At 38.4% G+C, this 22,469-nt stretch overlaps 1 protein-coding gene across 2 annotated transcripts in view; it reads left to right on the top strand.

Moving 5' to 3' along the window:
* Positions 1 to 22,469, top strand: part of ephb1 (EPH receptor B1) — a 214,898-nt gene that overhangs the window by 182,473 nt on the left and 9,956 nt on the right. Inside the window, exons 7-12 of one of the 2 annotated variants that reach the window (XM_028472190.1) lie at positions 1,426 to 1,588; positions 6,126 to 6,234; positions 6,952 to 7,016; positions 14,450 to 14,572; positions 15,430 to 15,677; positions 16,599 to 16,814. In XM_028472190.1, the coding sequence (XP_028327991.1) occupies positions 1,426 to 1,588; positions 6,126 to 6,234; positions 6,952 to 7,016; positions 14,450 to 14,572; positions 15,430 to 15,677; positions 16,599 to 16,814 (924 nt within the window). Of the gene's footprint in view, positions 1 to 1,425; positions 1,589 to 6,125; positions 6,235 to 6,951; positions 7,017 to 14,383; positions 14,573 to 15,429; positions 15,678 to 16,598; positions 16,815 to 22,469 lie in introns of both variants that reach the window. The other variant, XM_028472189.1, reaches the window with a different exon arrangement.

Genomic DNA, 22,469 nt, shown 5'->3' with positions numbered 1-22,469 from the left:
ATTTTATGTTCCTGACAGAGACGTGGCAGAATGACGGAGAGGTGATTCACCTGAAGGAGCTGTGCCACAGACACTTTTTATGGTATCTTAATTTACTGTCCTCCTGGCTCTGCTGGAGTTTTTCTAAATTAGTTTAATAACTTTTTATCCTCCCTTATAAAACTGGAAAGCGTTCTAATCCTGGGTGATATTAACCTGCACATTGAGGATGATAGGTCCACCCCAGCAGTGGATCTTTTATCTATGATTAAAAACTTTGATTTTAAACAGCATGTATCAGGCCCCACCCACAGTAAGGGCCACACCCTGGACTTGGTGTTTTCTCTTGGTCTACATGTTCTCAATGTGTGTGTCGAGGATGTCCACATGAGTGATCATAGTTGCATTTTATTTGATCTAAATGTCCCCCCCGAGCCTAGGTCTGTCCCCAGAAGGACAAAGAGGAGAATCACTACGCTGTCCACGGCTGGCAAATTTCATGCCTTGTTTAACCATCATGCTTTACTAGAATGCACCAATGTGGATACATTCTTGGATTGTTTTAACACTTGATGTGTCACAATCTTTGACCGATTTGCTCCCTTTAAATCCATTACCTCCTCCCTGAATGATCTGATTAGAGTCAAGAATGAAATACTTTAACCATTTGATAGTCACTAACAAGGGAAATTTGAAGGTGCTATTTGACAATATAAATTCTCTAAAGACTTACTTTTTTTTAAACAGGCTTTCCAGAGCCAGTAGAGCTGTCTTTATGATTGTGTTTATTGTTTTGAATTTCTGTAAAGCACTTTGTGACCTCTGTCTGTGAAATCGCTATATAAATGAAGTTTACTGACTTACTTACTAACTATTGTGCCAGAAATTAACATCAATGCCATCGATATCCATAAGCAAAGTACGAGTGACAGAGAGGAGCCTGTCACTTGGTGGCAGTAGGGAGCATAATAAGACATAAATAATACACATTGAGTTGGTATTTTGTAGGTCGGTGCGCTGCAGGAGTTTTCTCAAAAACAATGTTTGCTGTGACTCAAAATGTCTCACAAATGTTCAGAAAAACCCTAGCCCGCAATCTATTTTTTGATACCCCCAGGGTGCTGTAATCAATGAAACAAGACTGCTAGAAACGATCATATATCATTTGGATAGAGTTACTCCTCTCACAATGAAAGACGCCAATGCTCACTGATTGTCTGAGGTTATTTTTGCATGAAGTTAGCACATGCTAGGAGTGGGCAGACAACACAAATAAAGACTTCTCTGATTTCATAATCACATGTCTTCAATGTGATGTCACTTTCAGCCTACAGAAATCTCTTTTGTTTGTTCTTGTTTGATTTGATTAAAATATATCCATAAATGTTCCGTGGATAGCTGCTTCTTTTTTCCTAACTTGCTCTCAATTTTCATTCCTCCTTCCAGGATCACGCAGAGGTTAACTCCACCATCGTGCGCAGCCAAACTAACACAGCTCGTGTGGAAGGTCTCAGGCCGGGTACGGTCTACGTGGTGCAGGTGCGAGCTCGCACTGTGGCTGGCTTTGGCAAATACAGCAGCAAGATGTGCTTCCAAACTCTCACAGATGGTAAGGATCTCAGAGCCAGGAGCAGCATCTCCCTCCCAGCTCTTGCAATCCACTATCTTGTTCTTTTCTTTTCTGTTCCTCTTCAGCAAACAAACACTTCATTCTTTGGCTTTTTCAACAGCTTTTATGTCTCTGTGTTTGTTGTTGCATTATTTTTAGTTGTGGAGAACTGTAATGTTTGATTGCACTTCTATTTCTACAGCTAAATTAATTTCCTTCATCGCCAACTTTGATCGTGTGTGGGTGCTTTGAATATGTAGAACGCTGAGTGTCTTTTGTTTGTTCAACTAACTGTGTTTGATTCAAAATGCTTAGCTAATTGGTTTTCCACCCGGCCCTTCTGTTACTGGAGAGCTGTCCCAGAATGCACAACTATGATTAGTAGCTGATGAGATTCCTTTTTTGTTTTTTTTTGCCACTGAGAGCAGGAGGATGTTGGAAAGCGGTGGGTTTGAAACTGGCAAGATTGTGAAACTATGATTATTATTGTTAGTGCAAGGAAGCTTCTGCAGAAGGACGTTGGCCCTCATTTATCAACGTTGCGTGAAAACGGGTACAAATCTGAGTGCACATTGTGTCATACGACGTGCATACCTGTCAAGTTTTGGATTTGAAAATAAGGGAAATTTTCTGGCGCCCACTGCGAGCCGTCCCACCTGCCCAACCAAGCTCCAGTATCACTTATATTTTAATATAGGTGTACAAGAAATCTAAAATATCCCCTTACTAAATACAATTATGTGATTAGGGTCTGGTAGGTTGACCTTTATTAACATTAAAACGCTGTGAACATTCCTACTAGGGCTGGGTGATATGGACCAAAACTCATATCTCAATATTTTTTTCTCAAAATGGTGATATATATATATAAATCTAGGTAATTTTATTTCGAATGAAGTCTGAGAAGAAAGATAATTCTGGGTTAAATTTGCTGATCCAAAATGCTAAACAGGCTCATTTACTAACAAACAGCTGCACAATATGTGCCACTTTTGTTTTTTTCTCCTGTAAGGGACAGCATGTGTGAGTGATATGTAATCTGTAATATAGCTTGTTATGGGGAAGCTCTGAGTTAGGACTCTGTTCTGAGAAGTAAAAGCAGTGACTCTTAAAACTAGTATTTTGATACAAAATGAACTATTATATATAACAGAAAACTCGATACATCTTAAATCTCGATATATCGCCCAGCTCTAATTCCTAAATTACAACACAACCTAAATTAAAACATACATGGATATATTAAGCACGTGTTTATTTAATATACTTACACTTTATATACAAGTCAACACGTTGCATATTTACTGTTATTTTCACATTGTTTGTCTTTAAGTTAGACATTAACATTTTATTTTCATCATATATTTTATTATAATTTCTCATGCTCACTCATGTGGTTCTCTGGTTTTCACTAATGACTTATTAGACACATTTGTCACAGATGTTATATTCTTTAACACTTTTTTAAAGCAGTGTATATTTGTGATGCTTGTGATTGGCTGATTTTTCATGGTGTCTTACGTGGTTCCTTCCCCCGTGGTAGACGTTAAAATCTAACAGAACGTGTATCTGTGTCCCATCCTGCTGCTCTTTAGGAAGGTAAACTCTCTGTCACATTTCACAACGTATTTACACCAGTTCTTTGTTTTTTTTGCCGGAACGTCTTCATTCATCATCTCTTTTCTGAGTTGTTTCCGGGTTTGTTGCCGCTGTTGACACTAATATTGCGAGAACTGTCACTCAGGCCATTTCAGGTGGTAGTTCTCGTGACGCTTGTGACAGCGTTCAGTTTAGTGAGGCATCTTTTAATTATTACTACATTAAAATACGGGATATTTACGGGAAAATACTAATACGGGAAGATGGCGGGAAAGAGGGGTAAAATACAGGAGTTTCTCGGCCAAAATGTGATACTTGACAGGTATGGTCATGACCAACGTGGAACTTATGAAACATTCCTATCTGACCAGTCCCAGCATACAAATGATCGGGTGTTGATAAATGCCGCATCTGAATTTGATCATCATTAACATGTTAAATATAATATTCCTGGTTCAGAGGCCTCACCCACTGAGGTCAAACAACTATTTGCAAGGAAATAAACATTTCCGAGATGATAATCGACATCCTCACAGCTGAGGTGAAGAAAAACAAAGGTGCGCTTTTCCGTCGTGTGAAAACTGGAATTTAAGGAGCTCATTTAAACGCTCTGTGGAAGAGAAGAACAGAGGAAGTGAACAGCACTTCCATATCAGAACAGACTCAGACTGAGGGTTGAATTAAATTCTAAATAACTGCAAATGATGGTTTGAATGAATGAAATATTACTGATCCACAGCCTAAATGCGTAAATCCCTGCGATTTAATCAAGACAATTCTTTACATTTAGACTAGTCAGGCTGGTGAGCGTGAGCCCTAGCGCTTGCAACATCCCCCCACTGGGTTTATTGAAGGAAAACCAAAAAAGGTATCAATAAAACGTGGGATTTTTGAAATTAATTTTACATTATAATTTAATTTTTTAATAATGCATTTTGATCCATCCTGCATGTGTGTCTGCTTATGCTTATATGACAGCTGAGGCTTGTTTAATACTTTATCTTCAGTCTCAGTCACATTTTTCCGTGCTGCAGCACAAATCCAAACAGTCAGATTTGCGTACACGAGGTCAGACCTGACGTGAGATCTGACTGTAGCATACGATCACGTCATAATTGATGAATACCGGAGCTTGTGTGAATTTGGTTGAACGTACGTTGTACGCTCAGATCTGAACGTACGAACGGTTGATAAATGAGGGCCATTGTTCATGGTATGCCTAACCCTTCGTAGGTAGGGATTAGCTGTGTAAATGTACACATCATGTATTGACAAATGTCTTGTAGCACATTGATCTGGATTATTATATGTTGTAATTGGTCGAGTTTCTCCTTTCAAGGTATGTGAAATCTAATTATGGGGGTACCACAATGCCCGCCAACAAGTGTAGGGACATTGGGGCATGCATAACGAACAGACAACAATGCACATGTGGCCATTTCTCATCAAGAAGTCATGATTCTTAATTGCATCAACGAACAACGGTGGTAATGATGATTGAGATGATTAAGATGTTGAAGGTGAAGATAGGGCGAATAGTTATCCTGATGAAACAGATTTACCCGTGCAGAGCAGGTGTTGTGGTGCAGTGCAGGTTCCTCCGCTGTCCCTCGTATCATGAATGCACTGAATGTACATGAGCACATGCAAGCGTATAGGAGCACACATATGTTCATGCTTCACACTGGAACACAGTTCATGTCTTGGCTGGCTGCCATTGCATGGCATCCATCAAGACGATAGACAATAATATGTCCCCCTTTTCCCCTTCAACTGGTGTGTTCTCAGAACACTGGGACTGTTTTGATTGACAGGAGGGATGGAGGAGATGTGATTGGTCTCATTTCTGTGACTGATTTTAATTTTGTAGAGAATTAACTCAGGGAGACTGTATTATTACAGCTGAGTGCAATAAGACAAAAATAGGTAGAAGTTATATTTTTTTTTGCTGGATAAGACAATCTGCATTTGATCAGCTGATATGAAATGTTTGATAGCTCAAAAGCCCATGCTTGGTTAAAACATGTTGGCTTTTTAATGATTTGGCAATTAAAATAAAGGCTTTTTAGAATTTATTTCCTCATTTTGATTTTGTCATTTTTGAAGTTTGACACATTAATCAAAATAAAACATGAAAACCATTGAGTGTTTTGAGTAGCTGGAAACACATTCTTTTTTTTTATCTTGAAGCACACTTGATAAACGTGCAAGGTGTGAGCAAGCAATTCCTGTCATTTTGAGTTTCCTGCCATATTGCAGCTTTCACACTACACCACGGATGCATTAGTTCTCCCTTTATCACTTTAATCCAATAGGTCTATTCTACACGGGGGAATGGATTTAGTTGCTGCTGATTTGCCTGCAGCATGCTAAATCGAGCTTTGCTTTAACTACAGCATTTGCAAGTGCCAAAGTCATGGAAAGACGGACACAGGAAAGGATAAGTGAGGATTCTGCTGTGCAGCACTTTTAGGCAGGCTTTGGGGCTGTCCTCTGAACTTCCAGCAGTCAGCCAAGGGTAACATAAAACACATTGGGGCCGAATGCATGATTGACAGTTTATGACTTCCTTTTCAACATTGTCAAAACAACATTCCAAGGTGCATTTCTTTCTCCGCTCATTTTTTGACAGCTACAGCTAGAGTGGGTGAAGAGCCACCCTTTCCACCCCTGATTCATTCTCACCATCAGTTTGAGGCCTTTCTGTCTTAGTCTCTCTCTCTCTTTCTCCTGGTTTATCAAAATCAGGCTGCCAGTCAATCTTACACAAGCTCACAGGATTCCAGTCGACAGCTTTCAGCAGTGAGATCTATATGTTTTTGTTTTTTATCCATCAAAACATTCAGACGAACCATTCTTCTCTGCCTCGTCTTCCCCCTCGCTTTCTCTCAAACCCCAAGACAACCTGTGTGTTTTCTTGTCTGTTTGTCTCCTTCAGATGACTTCAAGTCTGAGCTACGGGAACAGCTTCCTCTGATTGCTGGGTCAGCAGCCGCTGGAGTCGTTTTCATTGTTTCTCTCATAGCAATCTCGATCGTTTGTAGCAGGTAATTCTATTTATACTCATCACTTGCATTACAGGTAGAGTTTTTGCAAAATAAGTGACATTTTTGTTGCAAAGAAAAGAGCTACAACCGCTGCCTGTAATTTTGACTGTATTTCAACAAGAAGGGTAGAAAATATAAAGGGCAGACATAATGGCATTAGCACCCTGCTGTCCATTACAATTGCCTTCAGGCTTCCCATCTTAGCTGATCATTACTGAAAAATTATAACAGTGCATGAAAATAAATGAATATTCCACCACTTTGATATGGATTTTTAAAGCTCAGTCTTTATCTGACTTTTACATTCAATACTTCAAACGATTGTGAACTGGTTGACATATTTTTAAGCTAAGTTGTCAGATTTAAAATGCAATATCCAGTCCAATAATGCACTCAACCCAACTAGCTTTCCATGGTAAAGCATTTTCCTTTGTCCTAGTTTATGTCAATAAATTGCTGCCTTGCTTCATATGAAAGTCAAATGTAATGTGGTGATGTGTTCAAGCAAGTGAAGTCTTCAGTTAATAGGACTTCATAGGAGGAAATAACAACTGATCAAGATCTAATTAAAAATCAGCTCAAATTCATCAACGTGATTTGCCATCAAGCAGATTTTATTTTATCCACAGCATAGTTATCTATACATAAACAATGTTATATCGTTTATGTTTTTAATCTTGGTATTTCTTTTTTCATCTGTATCTATTGCTCCCATAGGAAAAGGGTTTACAGCAAGGAAGCCGTGTACAGTGACAAGTTGCAACATTACAGCACAGGAAGAGGTACGCGCACTTTACATTTTTTTGCTTTGTGACTTTTTCTAGATAAAATATGAACTGTTAATCAGATTTTGATCCTCACATCAGTCATTTATATTTATTTAATTTACAACCACACACCCATCAATTAATTGTGCCCACTTTTTTTTTTTTTTTTGTCTAATAAAAACATTCCTGTTTGCTGAAACGTGAAAGGAAATGAAAGATTTTACAATTTTTTTCCAAATTCTCTGAATGTTAACATGATGTAGTGGACAAACAAAACGCTCAATATCTATCAGCAGTTCTAATACAATTTCCATTTTTTAAGACAAGGATTTCTTTGTGTTTATCCTCAAATTTTAAATAATCTAACTTTTTAAATGAATTTTTAATTCAACAAACATTCAAAAAGGTTACAGATCTATCTTGAATATTCTAAAAGTAGGCTTAAACCTTGTCTGATTCAAAGGTCACAAAGTACTGGAGGTGTGCAACTCTATAAACATTATATAAGGGATTTTATAAAGTTGTGGTTGTCGACTAAAACAATTAAAATGTATTACCTGTGACCTGGGCTGTTATCCTCAGAGGTTAGACATAAGCCCTATTCCAACGGGATTAGTTTTATTTAGGGACCACATGTAATAAATAAATGACCCCCAAACGTCTGCGTTTTATGCTGCGCATTCGCACGGGATAACCAACGCCTGAGAGTCTGCTTAAATTTGACCACAGCTCGGTGCTGTGTCACTGCTAGCGCAAGCCAGCTGTATTAAATAGAAGGCTACAAACAGAAAAAAAAAAAAAAAAAAAAATTCTTACCGCACAGTGCAAAGCACGACGTGATCTACCATTTGTCTTTTCTTTTTGTTGGCCGATAAGGTTTTGCTGGCCCGAGACCCAAAAGGTTTTCTAAACATTCCAATGCAGCCTCCATTCTTCGCCAAAAGTAAATAAACATGCGTCCCAGTGTCACAGTCTGTGTTTACCTCGTACTGAGATCGATTATGAGCATATATGAGCACTACCGGAAAATGAATTTGCTAAGAAAAAATAATTATTCTTTCAGTTTTGTTTATTTTTGTTTTCAAAGTGAACGAACATGTTTTATTAGTTTATTGGATTTAGGTCAGGGTTAGGGTTGCATGCTCATATGTGCTCATAATCGATCTCAGTACGAATCACAGAGATGCCTATTCACATTGGATTAGTATTATCACAGGACCTCGGAGTTCAGCAAAATATAGTTGGTTATTAGCGGGGGAATTTTTACTTTACAAATCACTGACATGGCCGATTCGCACGGGATTAACATCACAGACATTCTCAATTATTACAAATCATATGTGGTCCTAAGGTTAAACTAATTAGCACAACACAAGCACAGACATTTCAGAATATGTGCCACAGTTGTGATATAGTCTCCTTAACAACAACAATGTTTACATGTGTTTTAACAACAATTCAATGTTTTTCTAGGCCAATGAATGCAAATAAATAAGAAACACATGATCATAAAGGATAACAGTTGTTAGTAAAGTTTGAGTGGAGAGGTGGACCCAATTGTTTGGATTGGAGAGAGAGGTAAGGAAGGATTGCAAAAGATATCCATAAGCAAAAAAAAGGTTGACTGTCTGACCAAAAACACAACAAAACAATGCAAGAAACTGTACGTACAAGACAGGGTTTGTTGATGCAACAAGACGTGAATTTGCCTTCAATTAAATCAGGCACTAACAGTAAGCAGGATCTTAAACCAAACAAAGCCTTAACTGATAAAGAGGCCACCACTACTAAAAAAAGTACGACATACCCATCACCCCAGGATCAGAACAATTACCGTATGTTCCGACGTATAGGACGCTTTCTTTTTTCCTTTAAAGTTGAGGGTGCAGCCAATGCGGTGGTGCGCTCTATGGGGCGGATTTTCTTAAGGTTTAGGGGTATTAAAACGTGTGCAAATGTCACTCCACACGCTAATAAAGGGTTCAAACCCCAGGGACTGCATGTGTTCCACCATCTATGTACCGCGTTTCCCTCTGATAACTATATAAAGTAGGCGTATCTCACATGGGGAGCAAAAAATGGGAGGGGGAATTGCAAATAAATTAATGCAGTGGGTGCAATGCAATTCATCAAACCGGGAACTGTTAGGGGTGACTGTAAATAGTACGACCCACATTCAGGTGCAAACACACACAGATCATCGCTGCACTGAGTGTTGACAAAACACAGCGGAGATGGAAAAAAATGCTGGTTATCCTTTCTAGAATAAGAAAATAATGTAAATGAAACAATAGTCAATATTAATAACCACTGTATAGGAAAACACAGAGTAAAGTCTGTGTGAAGGAGAAAAAAAGCTGGATACTGAGGCGGCGCGTGTGGAGTCCAGTGTGCGCTTTATGGATGTCGCTGTAGTGTCAGCATATGGACTGGAAATCAAAGCCTGATGAATTAACATAAGTCATGAAAACAAACAACAGATCAAAGACTTTGGCAACCGAGACCATCACATTTGAAGTGGAGAGGAAATAAAAGCCTGATAAGAGATCCTATTTCCAGTTTTATTCCTTCAACCTTCACAAAGCCCACAACCATGGAGTTGCCCCTCAACCACTGGTGTATTGTTTTTCTCTTTTCACACAGAATTTGACTGACAGTTGTAATTACAATATTCAGTACAACATTAAAAAAGAAGCACTCAGCCAATTGTTTTGGCTGAACCTCCTAATATGTGTTGCCAGCTTTCAAGCAACTGTCTCCAGATGTTTCCATACATGACAGCTCCTCTTTTACTCCCAGTCCACCAAAAGATGGATGTTGCTATTTCTGTAAAACCAGTGGTGCAGTTGAATGGTCATACTGAGAATTAGACCTCCATCATTACGTTAAATGCTATGTGTAATCTCATCACAAACTAGGTGGACCGCACATATTGACACAGACTTTGTGTGCAAATATAACACAGAGTAGAAATTTGACTTTCTTGTCAATCCAAAACTTTTTTCACTTGCTTGGGGAATTCTGAAGTAGAGGATTATGGTTTTGTTTTGTTTTTCTCATTTTTAAGGGGATATATTATACCCATTTTTCAACTTTTAAAACAGTTTACTGTGGTCTAAATGACATACAGTGTCTGTGCTGGGGTTTGGTCAAAACATAACACGTATCAAGCAACAGGGGAGGTTTAATAACCTGTATAATCCAGCTGTTTCGGAGCGCTCCGTTTAGGGGGGGTGTCCCTGGTGTTGCAAAGACATCCCCTTCCCCTTACCGCTGTCTTCTGCTGGGGGGGCACACACCAAACGCGACTGAAGTGACTAGATGATAGGGGTGTGTATAGCCTGGCATCTGGCGATACGATTTGTATCCCGATACATAGGTCACGATATGATACGGTATATTCCGATATTAAAGTATAAGGCGATTATTGCAATTTTTTTATATATGTACATATGACTTAAGAAACAACTAATTTGTAAATTTTTACACTTTCATGTGAACATTATGTATGAAATTTATTTTATTGGCAAATTTTACACTCAAAACATTAGCTTTAACATGCCATGTGCCAACAGCTTAAAAATAAAAAAATAACATACAATCTGCCTGTGGCTTTTAAACCAACTTTGACTTTAGTGCAACATGGCTTTAGTACAACATGACTTTAGCGCAACATGACTAAGGTATATGCCTAGAACAACAAATAGATGCAGAAAGTTAGTACTTTATTGTTAGATATTATTGAAAAAACACAAGCTGGTCAACATGCCCAGGTTTCAGCACTTCTTTGTGCAGTTATAATGTCTCCTGCAGTGTAAAATATTTTCCTGGTTAAATAAAGGTAAAAAATAAATAAAAAAAATAATGAATAAAAATCAATATGGATGCATTTTGAATCGATATATCACGATATATTGCCGAATCGATTTTTTCCAACAACCCTACTAGATGACATTCAAAATCAATGTAAATGACACAACTTCAAGAGGTCCTTTGCGTCCTAGTCTCTCAAAGTTAAAAAATGTAAACTTTTCAAGCGACAACTCCCCCGTCCTTCACTGTCTGTAGAGCCGAGGCAGCAGCCCCTCCCTCCTGCTTACCAGGGCAAACTCCGGTCCTCGAAGGCCGGATTTCTGAGACTTTTTGATGTGTCGTTGCTCCAACTCACCTGGTTGAAACCAATGTGTTGTCATCACGCTCTGCAGAAGCATGATAACAAGCCATTCATTTGACTCAGGTGTGTTAAAGCAAGGACACATCTAAAAGTCTCAGGAATCTGGCCCTCTACGAATGGAGCTTGTCACCCATGATTTAAACCGTAAAAGCAGCGCTGGTAATGATAAGTGCTGTAAACGTACGGCCGGAGAAGAAGTGATCAGCCCCCTCTCTCCCCTGTCACTGGACTCCGCACACACACACACACACACACACCTGGTCATCACATCACTGGAGCGATGAAGTGATGGAGTGACCAAAAAGCGGCACTGCTATGTTCAAGCGACTCATCACGGGCGATTGAAGTGACTGCAGTCGCTACAGTCGCATTCGGTGTGAACACACCTTCACTCCTTCGCTAGCAAGAAGAACAATGGTGGACTTTCGCAAAAGTTGAGGGTGGAGTTACCAGCGGATGAGAGGGTATTTTCTTTCCCAATTTAACTTGTGATGTCACAAACTTAGAAGATTTGAAACGGAGCACTTTCTCTGTGTTGTAAGACTTACACAGACCACACACAAAGGACTGGTTGGTTTTATGTCACATTTTGTGTGCCGGTTTACACTCAAGTTACCTCAAATGTGTTCAAAAAGACAGCAACAGTAGATTTTTCATAATATGCCTCAATTAAATATCACTGTTGAGATTCCTGCCAGATCTGTTGTGAACTGTGGGGCTCAATAACTACAAATCTATAGATCTATTTAATATACTGGAGATCCAAGATTCCAAGGGAACATTAGAATATTTTTATCTTGTCAAAGTGACAAAGGGTAAGGACCCTTCCAAAAACCTGTCCATTGGTTTTTACAGTCAAGGATAGGATTTATAAAAAGTAGATCAACCATATGAGCAAAGATTGCACACATAAAAGATACACATGAAATGGATTACTAAACAAGGTAATGAATATGTTTTGAAAAAGAAGAATTTAATGTTTGGAAATGTATCAGTTATTAATGGTGAAACTCGTGAGTGAGTTGGGTGGTATTTGTGTTTTGTTTTTTTTTTATAACAATCAGTCAACCTGAAACAAACTACAGCTCACCTGCGGGTAAATGTTATTCTTTCTTTTTTTTTGAGTGAAGATTTTAACTAAATCAACAAGGTAAAAGCAGGGTATAATCTCACAATGGCAATGGCGGTAGTTTTGTGTTATAAGCAACTTTTCTACAAAAGACGCATCACCAAAGAGCTGAAAGAATAATTTTGTGTGTGTGACATGTGTGACTATCCTTCATTATATGTTTAATTATAGATATGTTGGTTCAACAAAACAAACATACTAAATCCTCAATCTGTGAGCAGAAAAAGAAGAGTTTTAGAAGATGCCACATGACAGATAAGCCCACACAGACATCCTTGACAATGCCAGTGTCAGTAATAAACCCAAAACAATATCTATATCCCTTCTGTGACTTTAATTCAAATAAATTTCTTCATGTGTGTCTGATAAATGTTTTTCTGCTGTCACACCATGAATAATTATCCTGTTTTTCAGAAAGACATAAAATAGTAATGAATTCCTGATGGGGACATATTGCCTTCCATTATGGATGCCAATTTTTCAAATACACTTTGGCATTGAGTATTTTATTGTCTTAAACCAGAATTGGTGAATAGCAAATGTTGCCGGGCCAATAGCATGATTGGAAGAGTTGGTCTTTGGTGAAAAGCGTCTATGATGGAGTGACTTGAAGCTAAATCCTTCACTCTCTTGAGTTGTTGCTTGTCTTTAGGCAACATATAAATTTCAGGCTGTAAGGCAAGTAATTTGATTGTGCTCATTGCCAGTAATAGATTAATGTAAGCATTACAGCCATGCGGTTGATTTGTGGATACATTAGGGCCATCCAGTAAATGAGGGGGGAAGACTAATAGCTGGGTAAATGTCAGACACTGTTGAAAATAACATGGTTAAGTGCAGTCGAGTCAACTGTAACTAATATCTCAACATTTGCGTGAAAGTGCAATGCCTTCATTGTGATTTTGCATAAAAAGGTTAAACTTTACCTTAGTTGTACAGTTTGCTTGGTGCAGATTTGCAGACTAAGCATCCCACCCAGTGAAATCATGGACGGAGTTTTGGGTTTAATCAATGTCATAAGTCATGTCAGCTTTAATGCTCTTTTTTTATAGTGAGCTGTTGTTTTATAAGCCAGCCAAAAATAGATTGACTTTTAGATGCATATGTTTCCTGGCCCGAGATAAAAGCCTTATGAATTATTTAAATAGGAGTGGCTCTACCAAAGGGTGAGCTGTATACATCTAAATGTTGCTTGAAAGGTAGGTTCTATCTTTTGAGCTAACGTTTATTTTGAGAATATATATATATATAGTCATGTTCATTTCTATTCATTCAGTCTCATATACTCATTGGTATCCACTACTATTTGTGTCTAAACTGGCAATTGGCTCTGAATGAGCAGATTTCCAAATATGACATCATGAAATTCAAAGGTGTAAATCCTCGGATGGCTTAATTTGAACTTGAAATGTATTGAATCTCTAATAAGCAATTGCACTCACACAGCACAGGTTCAAGGCAATTAGTGCAGTAACTAGAGTCAGCTACTTGTTGAGAGCAAGGTGAGGCACTTTGATCCCACGATTAGACCCCATCTCCAGTCCTTCTCTGGAGAACTGTTCCTCCTTCCTTGGAGGGTATGCAAATGACGAGAAACAAATTCACTTGATGGCGATGGTTTTATTACAATCATGGCTGCCTTGGTATTGAAACAACAACTCTAAAAGAGAATGCTGCCTTAAGTGTCAATGTAAAAATGATGGTGTGCTTTGTATTCCTACTCTGGCAACATATAAAATGTGTTTATTATTTGCTTCGTCATCTTATGATGTTTTCAGTCTGTGAACTGAGCTCATGTAATGCAAGGTGGCATAAAGTGCAGGTTAATAGCATAGAGATTTTATTTCTGTTTGAGATCTATAAGGAAAGGCTACAGGAAATTAGTTGTACCAGCAACCACAACTCAATGTATAGTTGGGCTAAATGTAAATCGTTTTCATTCATTCATTTATTCATTAATGTCTTTCTCTTGTAGGTTCATTTATGGTCTTATCATTACTGTTTGAAAAGTAATTTAATTCTAAACACAGTACCAGCTTCTTCTTCTGGAAAGATGACTTAGCACTTTGGTTGTTCTAGAGCTCTCTTTGCGAGCCGACATGTCTAATTGCCCCTCCCCACTGGGCTGCCCGACCCACTTCTCAGGCTCCCCGGGGATGAAGATCTACATTGATCCTTTCACCTATGAGGACCCAAACGAAGCTGTACGAGAATTTGCCAAGGAGATTGACGTCTCAACTGTCAAAATAGAGGAGGTCATTGGTGCAGGTATGCCAAGTGGGTGTTTGTTGAACCGTGTCCTATTTTGTGCGTTTTTTGTGTGGTACTGGGGTTAATGTGGTTCATGTTTCCTTTGCACACCTTCACAAAGCAGGAGTTTAACTTAAATCTGGTCAAGGTTATAGCTCTTTTATCAGCCACATTAAATGGGAACATGTCATGGGCCTAAGTCAAGTGCAGCACTGGTATATAGGCCAGACACCCAGGGACCTAATGGCATTAGAAATTACTCAAGCCTTTTAGCTCAATTCCCAGTGCGTCATGTTTTTTAGACCAATTTAGTGTTGCTTTACACACAGTCAACCTCACATCGCTTCTATTACATTTATATAAGAAGGAGTAGAAGTTCTTATCCAGTATGATGGTAAAATTGAGCACAAAAACATTTTTGTTTAAGCTGCATATTTAGATTTGAAAAATTGTATTTTTTTGTAATGGCTGCTAATCATATTGAGACTATCAAAAAACAGTCTATTTGGCAAGATAGGTGTAAAAATGTGACAACAAAATTAAAAATCCTTAATTATATTTGCAATTTTGTTGATTGCTCTCAGATGGAGGTCATCGGTTGCATCAGTTGGAAATAACTGTAGGGCTTGTCAGTTTTTATTTCTCCAATTATTTGACAATTAATTGATGAGCATGATGAGCCACACTGCTTACTTGCCAAGTAATTAGTGGATATTGTTGGGTTTTATTTTGAACTGAATCTTGAATGAACTATTTTTTTTTACCTTTTGTCAGAAGATACAAAAACAAACCTTGGCAAATGAAAATGGACAAAATGTTAGTGTACTGAAATCATTGTGTTTGAGAGAAAACCCACAGCACACCTCTTTTTGTAGGCGAATTTGGAGAAGTTTACAAGGGTCGCTTGAAGCTGCCCGGCAAGAGGGAGATATACGTCGCCATCAAGACCCTGAAAGCTGGCTATGTGGACAAGCAGAGGCGGGACTTCCTTGCTGAGGCATCAATAATGGGCCAGTTTGACCACCCAAACATTATCCGTCTGGAGGGTGTAGTCACTAAGAGCCGCCCGGTCATGATCGTCACAGAGTTCATGGAAAATGGTGCCCTGGACTCCTTCCTTAGGGTGAGTACTTTTTGCATTTGTGTGGAACCATTTTTGTATTTGTGTGGAAAAGATATTGTAAATATAGCCTGTATGCTGAGTTTTACCGACTTGGCGTTATGAAACCTATAAGCTTTTTGAAAGTAAATTGTTAAACAATCCCAGAATAAAAGCTCACATCAAGAAATCCTCCAAACCCAAGTTGGAATGAACCTCCATATTTTCAATCATTTTTAATTCAGAAATCTTCACTCTGCCTTTTATCAGCCTTTGAGCCGAGAGCTATTAATGGACTCTTCACTCTTACTTCTATCATCAGGGATGAGCGGACATGCAGCTTAATCAATATTCTGCTATCTTTTTTTCCTCCTTCAATCTTCAAGGATTGATCTTCTATTCCTCTTTGATCTAGGGTGGGTTTAAATGGGTTCTTTGAAGTTAGCTTTGCTAACCGCCACATCCGACTTGTGTTTCCATCGATCTCTTGCCCTCTTATTTGTTACTGTGTTTTCAGGGTTTCAAAAACATGCTTTTGAGAGTATTAATAGAATAAGGACAGCATGAGTAGATGTCAAGGAGAAGGATGCCAGGATACTCAATTTCAACATTAGGGATGAGTGCAAGTACCAGCAAGAACAAGGGACTTTCTATAAAAACATGTTGCCTGTTTTAAAATGGTTTCCTTGTGTACTGTATGTCAGCCAAGATATGACTTTTCATATCCATGTGTTTCGCAGTTTTGACAAGGGTTGTTCTTGGCTTCAGTAACCTGATGCGCAAACCCATCTGAGATGCTTCTACCCCAAGCAGACTTGTTAAGGCCATATATATAACATACAGTACTAATTAATTTGGTCATGGAAATATTTATTTCATTGTGCTATTCTAATTCAACTATGAATGGCTACATTTTGATTATCACATCCTTTATTTGTTTTAAAGCAAAACGACGGTCAGTTCACTGTAATCCAGTTGGTGGGAATGATGCGTGGAATCTCAGCAGGGATGAAATATCTCTCAGAAATGAACTACGTCCACCGGGATTTGGCTGCAAGGAACATTCTTGTCAACAGCAACTTGGTGTGTAAAGTGTCTGATTTTGGACTGTCGAGGTATCTGCAGGATGACACCTCTGATCCCAGCTACACCAGCTCCCTGGTGAGTAACCGCACTACCAATGCTACTCGTATATTCTGTGCTACTGGTGTTGTATTTGCAGACATGTTTAGTGACACCTGCTCTAAAAAACACAATCAATACCATTCCCTTCAAGAATAATAGGATCGTTGCTGACACTGTCTCATTGTTTTTGGAAGATCTCGGAAACCTTTCACTTGTTATATGAGCTGTCACTCTTCTTTTTCTCATTCTGCATTCACTTCTTTCCCATACCCTGCAAGTCACGGACCAAAGGTCTGACACATCTTCATTAGCGTAGAGACAAACCTCCTCTGGGAGGCCTCCTCCCTCATTGGCATTGCCAGAGTGCTAAAAAACCAAAGGGCATCGCAGACTCTCAAACTGACATCTCTCACCCTCCTGTCGCCTCTCACGCCTCTTGCTCACCCCTCATTTATTATTACTAAAGCATCATGGGAGGCTTTGGCTCCTCATTAACTCCTCCACGCTACAGATCTGTAATTATTAGCAGCTGTCGTTAGTTCATCCTCTGCCTCTCCTCCTCCTAATTCAAAACACACTCTAACACCCTTGCAAATACACGACGCAGGTCATTAGGACTCTGACATGCCTCAGGTTGTGTGTGTGGTGTGTGTGTGTTTGGACAGGACTAATTTAAGTGTGTGTTTGCATTGCTGTGAATGTTTGGATTTTAGCATCAACTCTGACACTGCTCTATGACTGTGGTGCATTTATATATGTGATTGATTATGCATTGCTGTTGCGTATTGTTCATTTTCAGGTAGTTTGTAAGCAAAACATGGGGCATTTTACAATGCACCATGTTGAATTTATGTTACACCAAAGCCCAATGCAGCATTTCCCTATAAATACACACCTGGAAACAAGTACTTCCTTTGGATACTTTATTATTCACAGTGCTAATGTGCAGCCAGCTTTGAAGAAGCAGATACACACACTACAATGAATAAATATGAACTCTATCTGAATATATTATATTATGAAAATGAGGCTATTTTTTTATTATTGTCAGCGGTATCAGAATCTTGAATTCAAAAGCTTGCGTTACTAAGTCTTTGTATCTGTGTTCTGTATGATAGAGGCGTTCTCGGATTAGTTAATCCTAGTTTACATAAGTTTTTGGTAAGGCTTTTTTGGGAGGCTTTTTAACACTAAAGGGCTGCTTAAGTAAGACACTAAATAAGGAAAGCTAGATATATTGCACACGCTAACATATTGCACTTGCTGTGTGTTCGCTTGTTGAGCGTAATTGACTAAGGTCGTCAACACGGGTCAAACATAGCAGTGTGAGCTGCAGAACAAGTCCCTTACTTGTCACATTGCATTCTACACCCCAGGAACAGAATCTTGCTAAATTAAAGAACAGGCATTTGCTAATACAGTTGTGTTAGCATTAGTATTAAGGGTTTATGGACACAGGGCAACAGGAGGAGGCCTGGAATTGGTCAGGAAACCTGCCTCAGCTGATGATGGAAAGAAGCTGTCGATGCCTTACATGGCGCTCGTCATGCATCATATGTTCTGACTAAGTTCAAGTGTATGGGTTTAGGGGTATTTGTTTCTGCTATTGGACACACACAGATATATCCCCTTTGTGTTTTCCATTACAGTGTGTGTGTGTGTGTATTTGTTTGTTTGTGTCATTTAAGCTGAAGGAGGTTGAAAGGCGAGGTCACACAGAGCAAGCAACAAAGCTCATCCGTCATATCCCTGTGACCCAAGTGACATCCTCTCAGCTTCGCTCTACTGCTCACACGATGTGGACAGCACTGTGCTTTCTGTCATTTGTCGGGTTTCTATTTGCATCCCCTCCTCTCTCGTGCTGGCTGCAGGCCGGTGCACTTTTTGGCCTATCTGTTTAGCTCGTGAAATATTCATGCCCTAGGAGTTGATGGGAGCAAAGTCTCTGAAGAAACAAGCAGCCTAAAGGAACATATCCCTGTAGAACAGGCTGAAATTGGAAGAAAAGAAAAAAAAAGGACTTTATGTTCCATTTTTCATCTTGTGCATCAAATGTAGTTTGCACTATTCTGTGCTATTTTCTCTTAATTTTACGACCAAAGTAGTCACCCATTTCAACAACTTCACTTTGACATGGGGACTGCATACTTCATCTATATACTGGGATGTTGGAATATTAGAAACTCGATCCTGTGAGTGTCTTAAAGGGGCCACACACCAATTGGCTGAGTATGCAACTCAGACTTGCCCTGAATGAAGCCACACAACAACATTTACTTAATAATGAGAGAAAACATTAAAAGTGGCACAAAATGTAGATATTGTCCTGCTGGTGAGTAATAAAAGGGCTTTTGTGGCATTTTTCTCCTGTGATTTCACCCAGTATGGTTTTTCTTGAAAAAACATATTTAGAAAAAAATGATTTCGAGTTTATATTGCGTATCGCCATTGTGAGGAAAAATATTGAGGTTTTTAGTCCATATCGCCCAGCCCTAGCTGGTATGCAGTCAAACCTGAAGGTTTTGCATTTATTCTTGCAATTTGAGAACAAAATAAGCTTTTTCATTACAATATTTTTGTTAAAGTGAGGGTAGGCGATTTTCTCCAGATACGCTTTTTAAGTTTTTGGTAGAAATTATCTTTATGTCCTGACAGAAAGTAAGATCTTATGTGCTCTGAAAAAGGAACGAAGAAAATCTGTCATCTGTAGCAGCTGTAAACCTGTAATAACTTCAACCAATCACGTCTTCCTGTGTCCCTGCTTGTTTCTGATCCCTCGCATGCACAAGCTCACACTGAAAGTGCGTCAGAGTTTTTGGTCACGTTTTTTAACATATATAATGATAAAGTTTAGTGTTTACTTACTGCTGAATGAGACATGAGACAACATAGTTTCTACACAATACAAGCGATGAGCTGAGGTCTGCTTCTGCAGCTGTGCGCATGCATGTTAGTGAGACGGAGCACAGAGGGGGAAGGGGTAAAGGCGGAGCCGTCAGGGAGGCTACATTCAAAATCATGCTCGCTTTCGAAAATCACCTACCCTGCCTTTAAACCTTTGTTTGCCTGCAGCAAACATGGTCATAATATTTTGACATACTCTACAAAGAAAAGGTTAAAAAAGGTGGTTTTCTGTAATAGACTTTCCTCCAATTAGTAGGAAACTGTAAAGCTCAATTGATTTGAGTCCATTCCTTATGTTGACCTTTTTATAATCTGCCCCAACTGTAAAAAGGACTCTCATGAACTCCCAGAATTCACCAGATAAATAACAAAACGAATGGTTCTTACTTCTTATACACATATCCCCTGGCTTCTTGCCATTATTGATTCCCTATGGACTTCTCACCTGTCTGCCCCTGCTAAGCTGCAAGCACCACAACTGAGTGTTAAAGCAGCCAGACACAACAGAATCCTAAATATCCCACCTGCATTGACATTTGTTTGTTATTTACGATAGCACATTTGGTCCTAGGGCTAGTATAGTATTGTATAGTGAATACAAATGTAATTTACAAGATATAGATTCAGAAATATAGATAGTCAGTGTCACTATCCAAAGCACACCACTGTGATTTCCTACTTAATGCCATGATTGCCATAGTGACGATAAATCAACACTAAACAGTCATAGAGTGTCAGACCTGTTTCTGTTTCTGTGAAATAACCTGGAACTAAACATAACAACCCTGGATCAACCTGTCACTGAGAATGTTCGTGGACATAATATTTTCATTTAAATGTTCACCTGCACTACTCATCAATGCATTACTGCACTATTATCTTATATTATTATTATTGTATTTTTTATTTTATTTCATTTCATTATTATATTATTATTATTATTACTATTATTATTATTATCTTGTTATTTTATTTATTTATAACTACTCTTTATATTTATGTTTATACTTCTTTTTTTTAATTTATTTTTCTTTTTTCTAGTTGATTGTTATTATTAGTCTAACTACTCTTTATATTTATGTTATACTTCTTTTTATTTATTTTTATTTATTCTAGTCGATTGTTATTATTTAATGTTTACACTATCAGAGAGAGCACAGTTCACCAAGACAAATTCCTTGTGTGTATAACATACATTACTTGGTCAATAAAGTTCATTCTGATTCTGATTCTGATTCTGAAATGTGTCTTTTTGACTACATTTACATCTAAGCAGGGTTCCCATTAAAGGGAGTCCTTCACTTACTTTATCCTGCTGGCTGAATGAGAGGAAAGGAGACTTTGAGTGTTTACCTGCACAGCACACTGGGGTTTATTTTGTTGGTTAACCAACATTGAAAGTAATTTGAACATTTTTGCTTGAATAAAAGCAGCAACACGAGCACTAGCAGATCTGTTTGAATCCTTAATTCTCATTTAGATACCAAATTCTCAGGTTTGTGAAGCACACACGTCATGGTTTCATTTCAATGCCACATTATGGGAATGTTAGGAAATTCTACTAATGGTATATACAGTCCCCTCCAAAAGTATTGGAATGGCAAGGTCAATTCTATGATGGTAAATATGTTGCCAAATGTGAGAGCTTGTAGAATGTGATGTGAGCTTGTGCCTAAAAAATTCACACGTGAAATAAATTTTCATCTCACAAATGAAGGGAAAAAATGTATAGACTGATATTTACACATAAAATTACAGCAGCCAAAACAAAGTCATTTTTCTTCACTGTAAAGGCAGGATGCTGAAATTTGCCTCAACAGATTGTTTGAAAAAGATTGTTAGAGTCATTTCTGAACAAAAAGTCATGGAGAGTCATTCTCCTTGCTTACATTTAGGTTAACGCTATGTGGAGATGACAATCGAGAGCTGACAGCTGATGCAGTGGCCAAGCGGTTACTGTATTTTACAAAATTTACAATCTTTATAATGTGACGAAGCAATTTCTACAAGCATGAATCAGTTTTGCTACAGACGTCTTGTGAGAAAAGTAGTTTGTGCATCTGTAGCGGTAGATTGGAGAAGTTGTAACCAGAGAGTTGTGGTTATAAACAGTCATTTACGCAAGTAATTTAAAAAACATGTGAATAAATGTTGGATTACAAGTTTGCAGCTGTAATTTTTTGTGTAAATATCAGTCTATACATTTTTTTCCATCATTTGTGACATTAAATTTATTTCACGTGTGGATTTTTTTATACACAAGCTCAAATCACATTCTACAAGCGCTCACATCACATTTTACATGCTCTCACATTTTGCCACATATCTACCTTCATACAATTCCTTTGTTTTTGTTGTATACTGAAGACATTTGGGTTTCAGATCAAAACATGATTATGAGACAAAAAGTTCAGAATTCCAGCTTTTATTTCACGGTATTTACATCTCGATGTGTTAAACAACTCGGGACAGAGCACCTTTTGTTTGAACCCACCCACTTTTCAAGTGAGCAAAAGTATTGGAACAGACATTATTAACTAATTCAGTGCCATTGACGTAATATTACGTCATTTGCATTTTTTCACAGAGATTACTAGAATACACCCTGGCGGAGGTCCTTCATCAATATCTAAGCTGTAGTGTGATGGAGTGAACAACTGTGCCCTGAAGGTGGCAGCAGTACACCTTGAGATGAGAGATTAGCCACTGATGCTACCATTAGCCTAGGAGGGAGAAGCAGGACAAGAGAGATTATGGCGCTACAGAGTGATATTGTGAAGTATCCAG

This window comes from Gouania willdenowi, chromosome 17 (assembly GCF_900634775.1).
Source record: "Gouania willdenowi chromosome 17, fGouWil2.1, whole genome shotgun sequence".
NCBI classification, from domain to species: domain Eukaryota; kingdom Metazoa; phylum Chordata; class Actinopteri; order Blenniiformes; family Gobiesocidae; genus Gouania; species Gouania willdenowi.
Note: the sequence above shows the minus strand (reverse complement) of the source record. Positions and strands in the feature narration are given on the sequence as shown.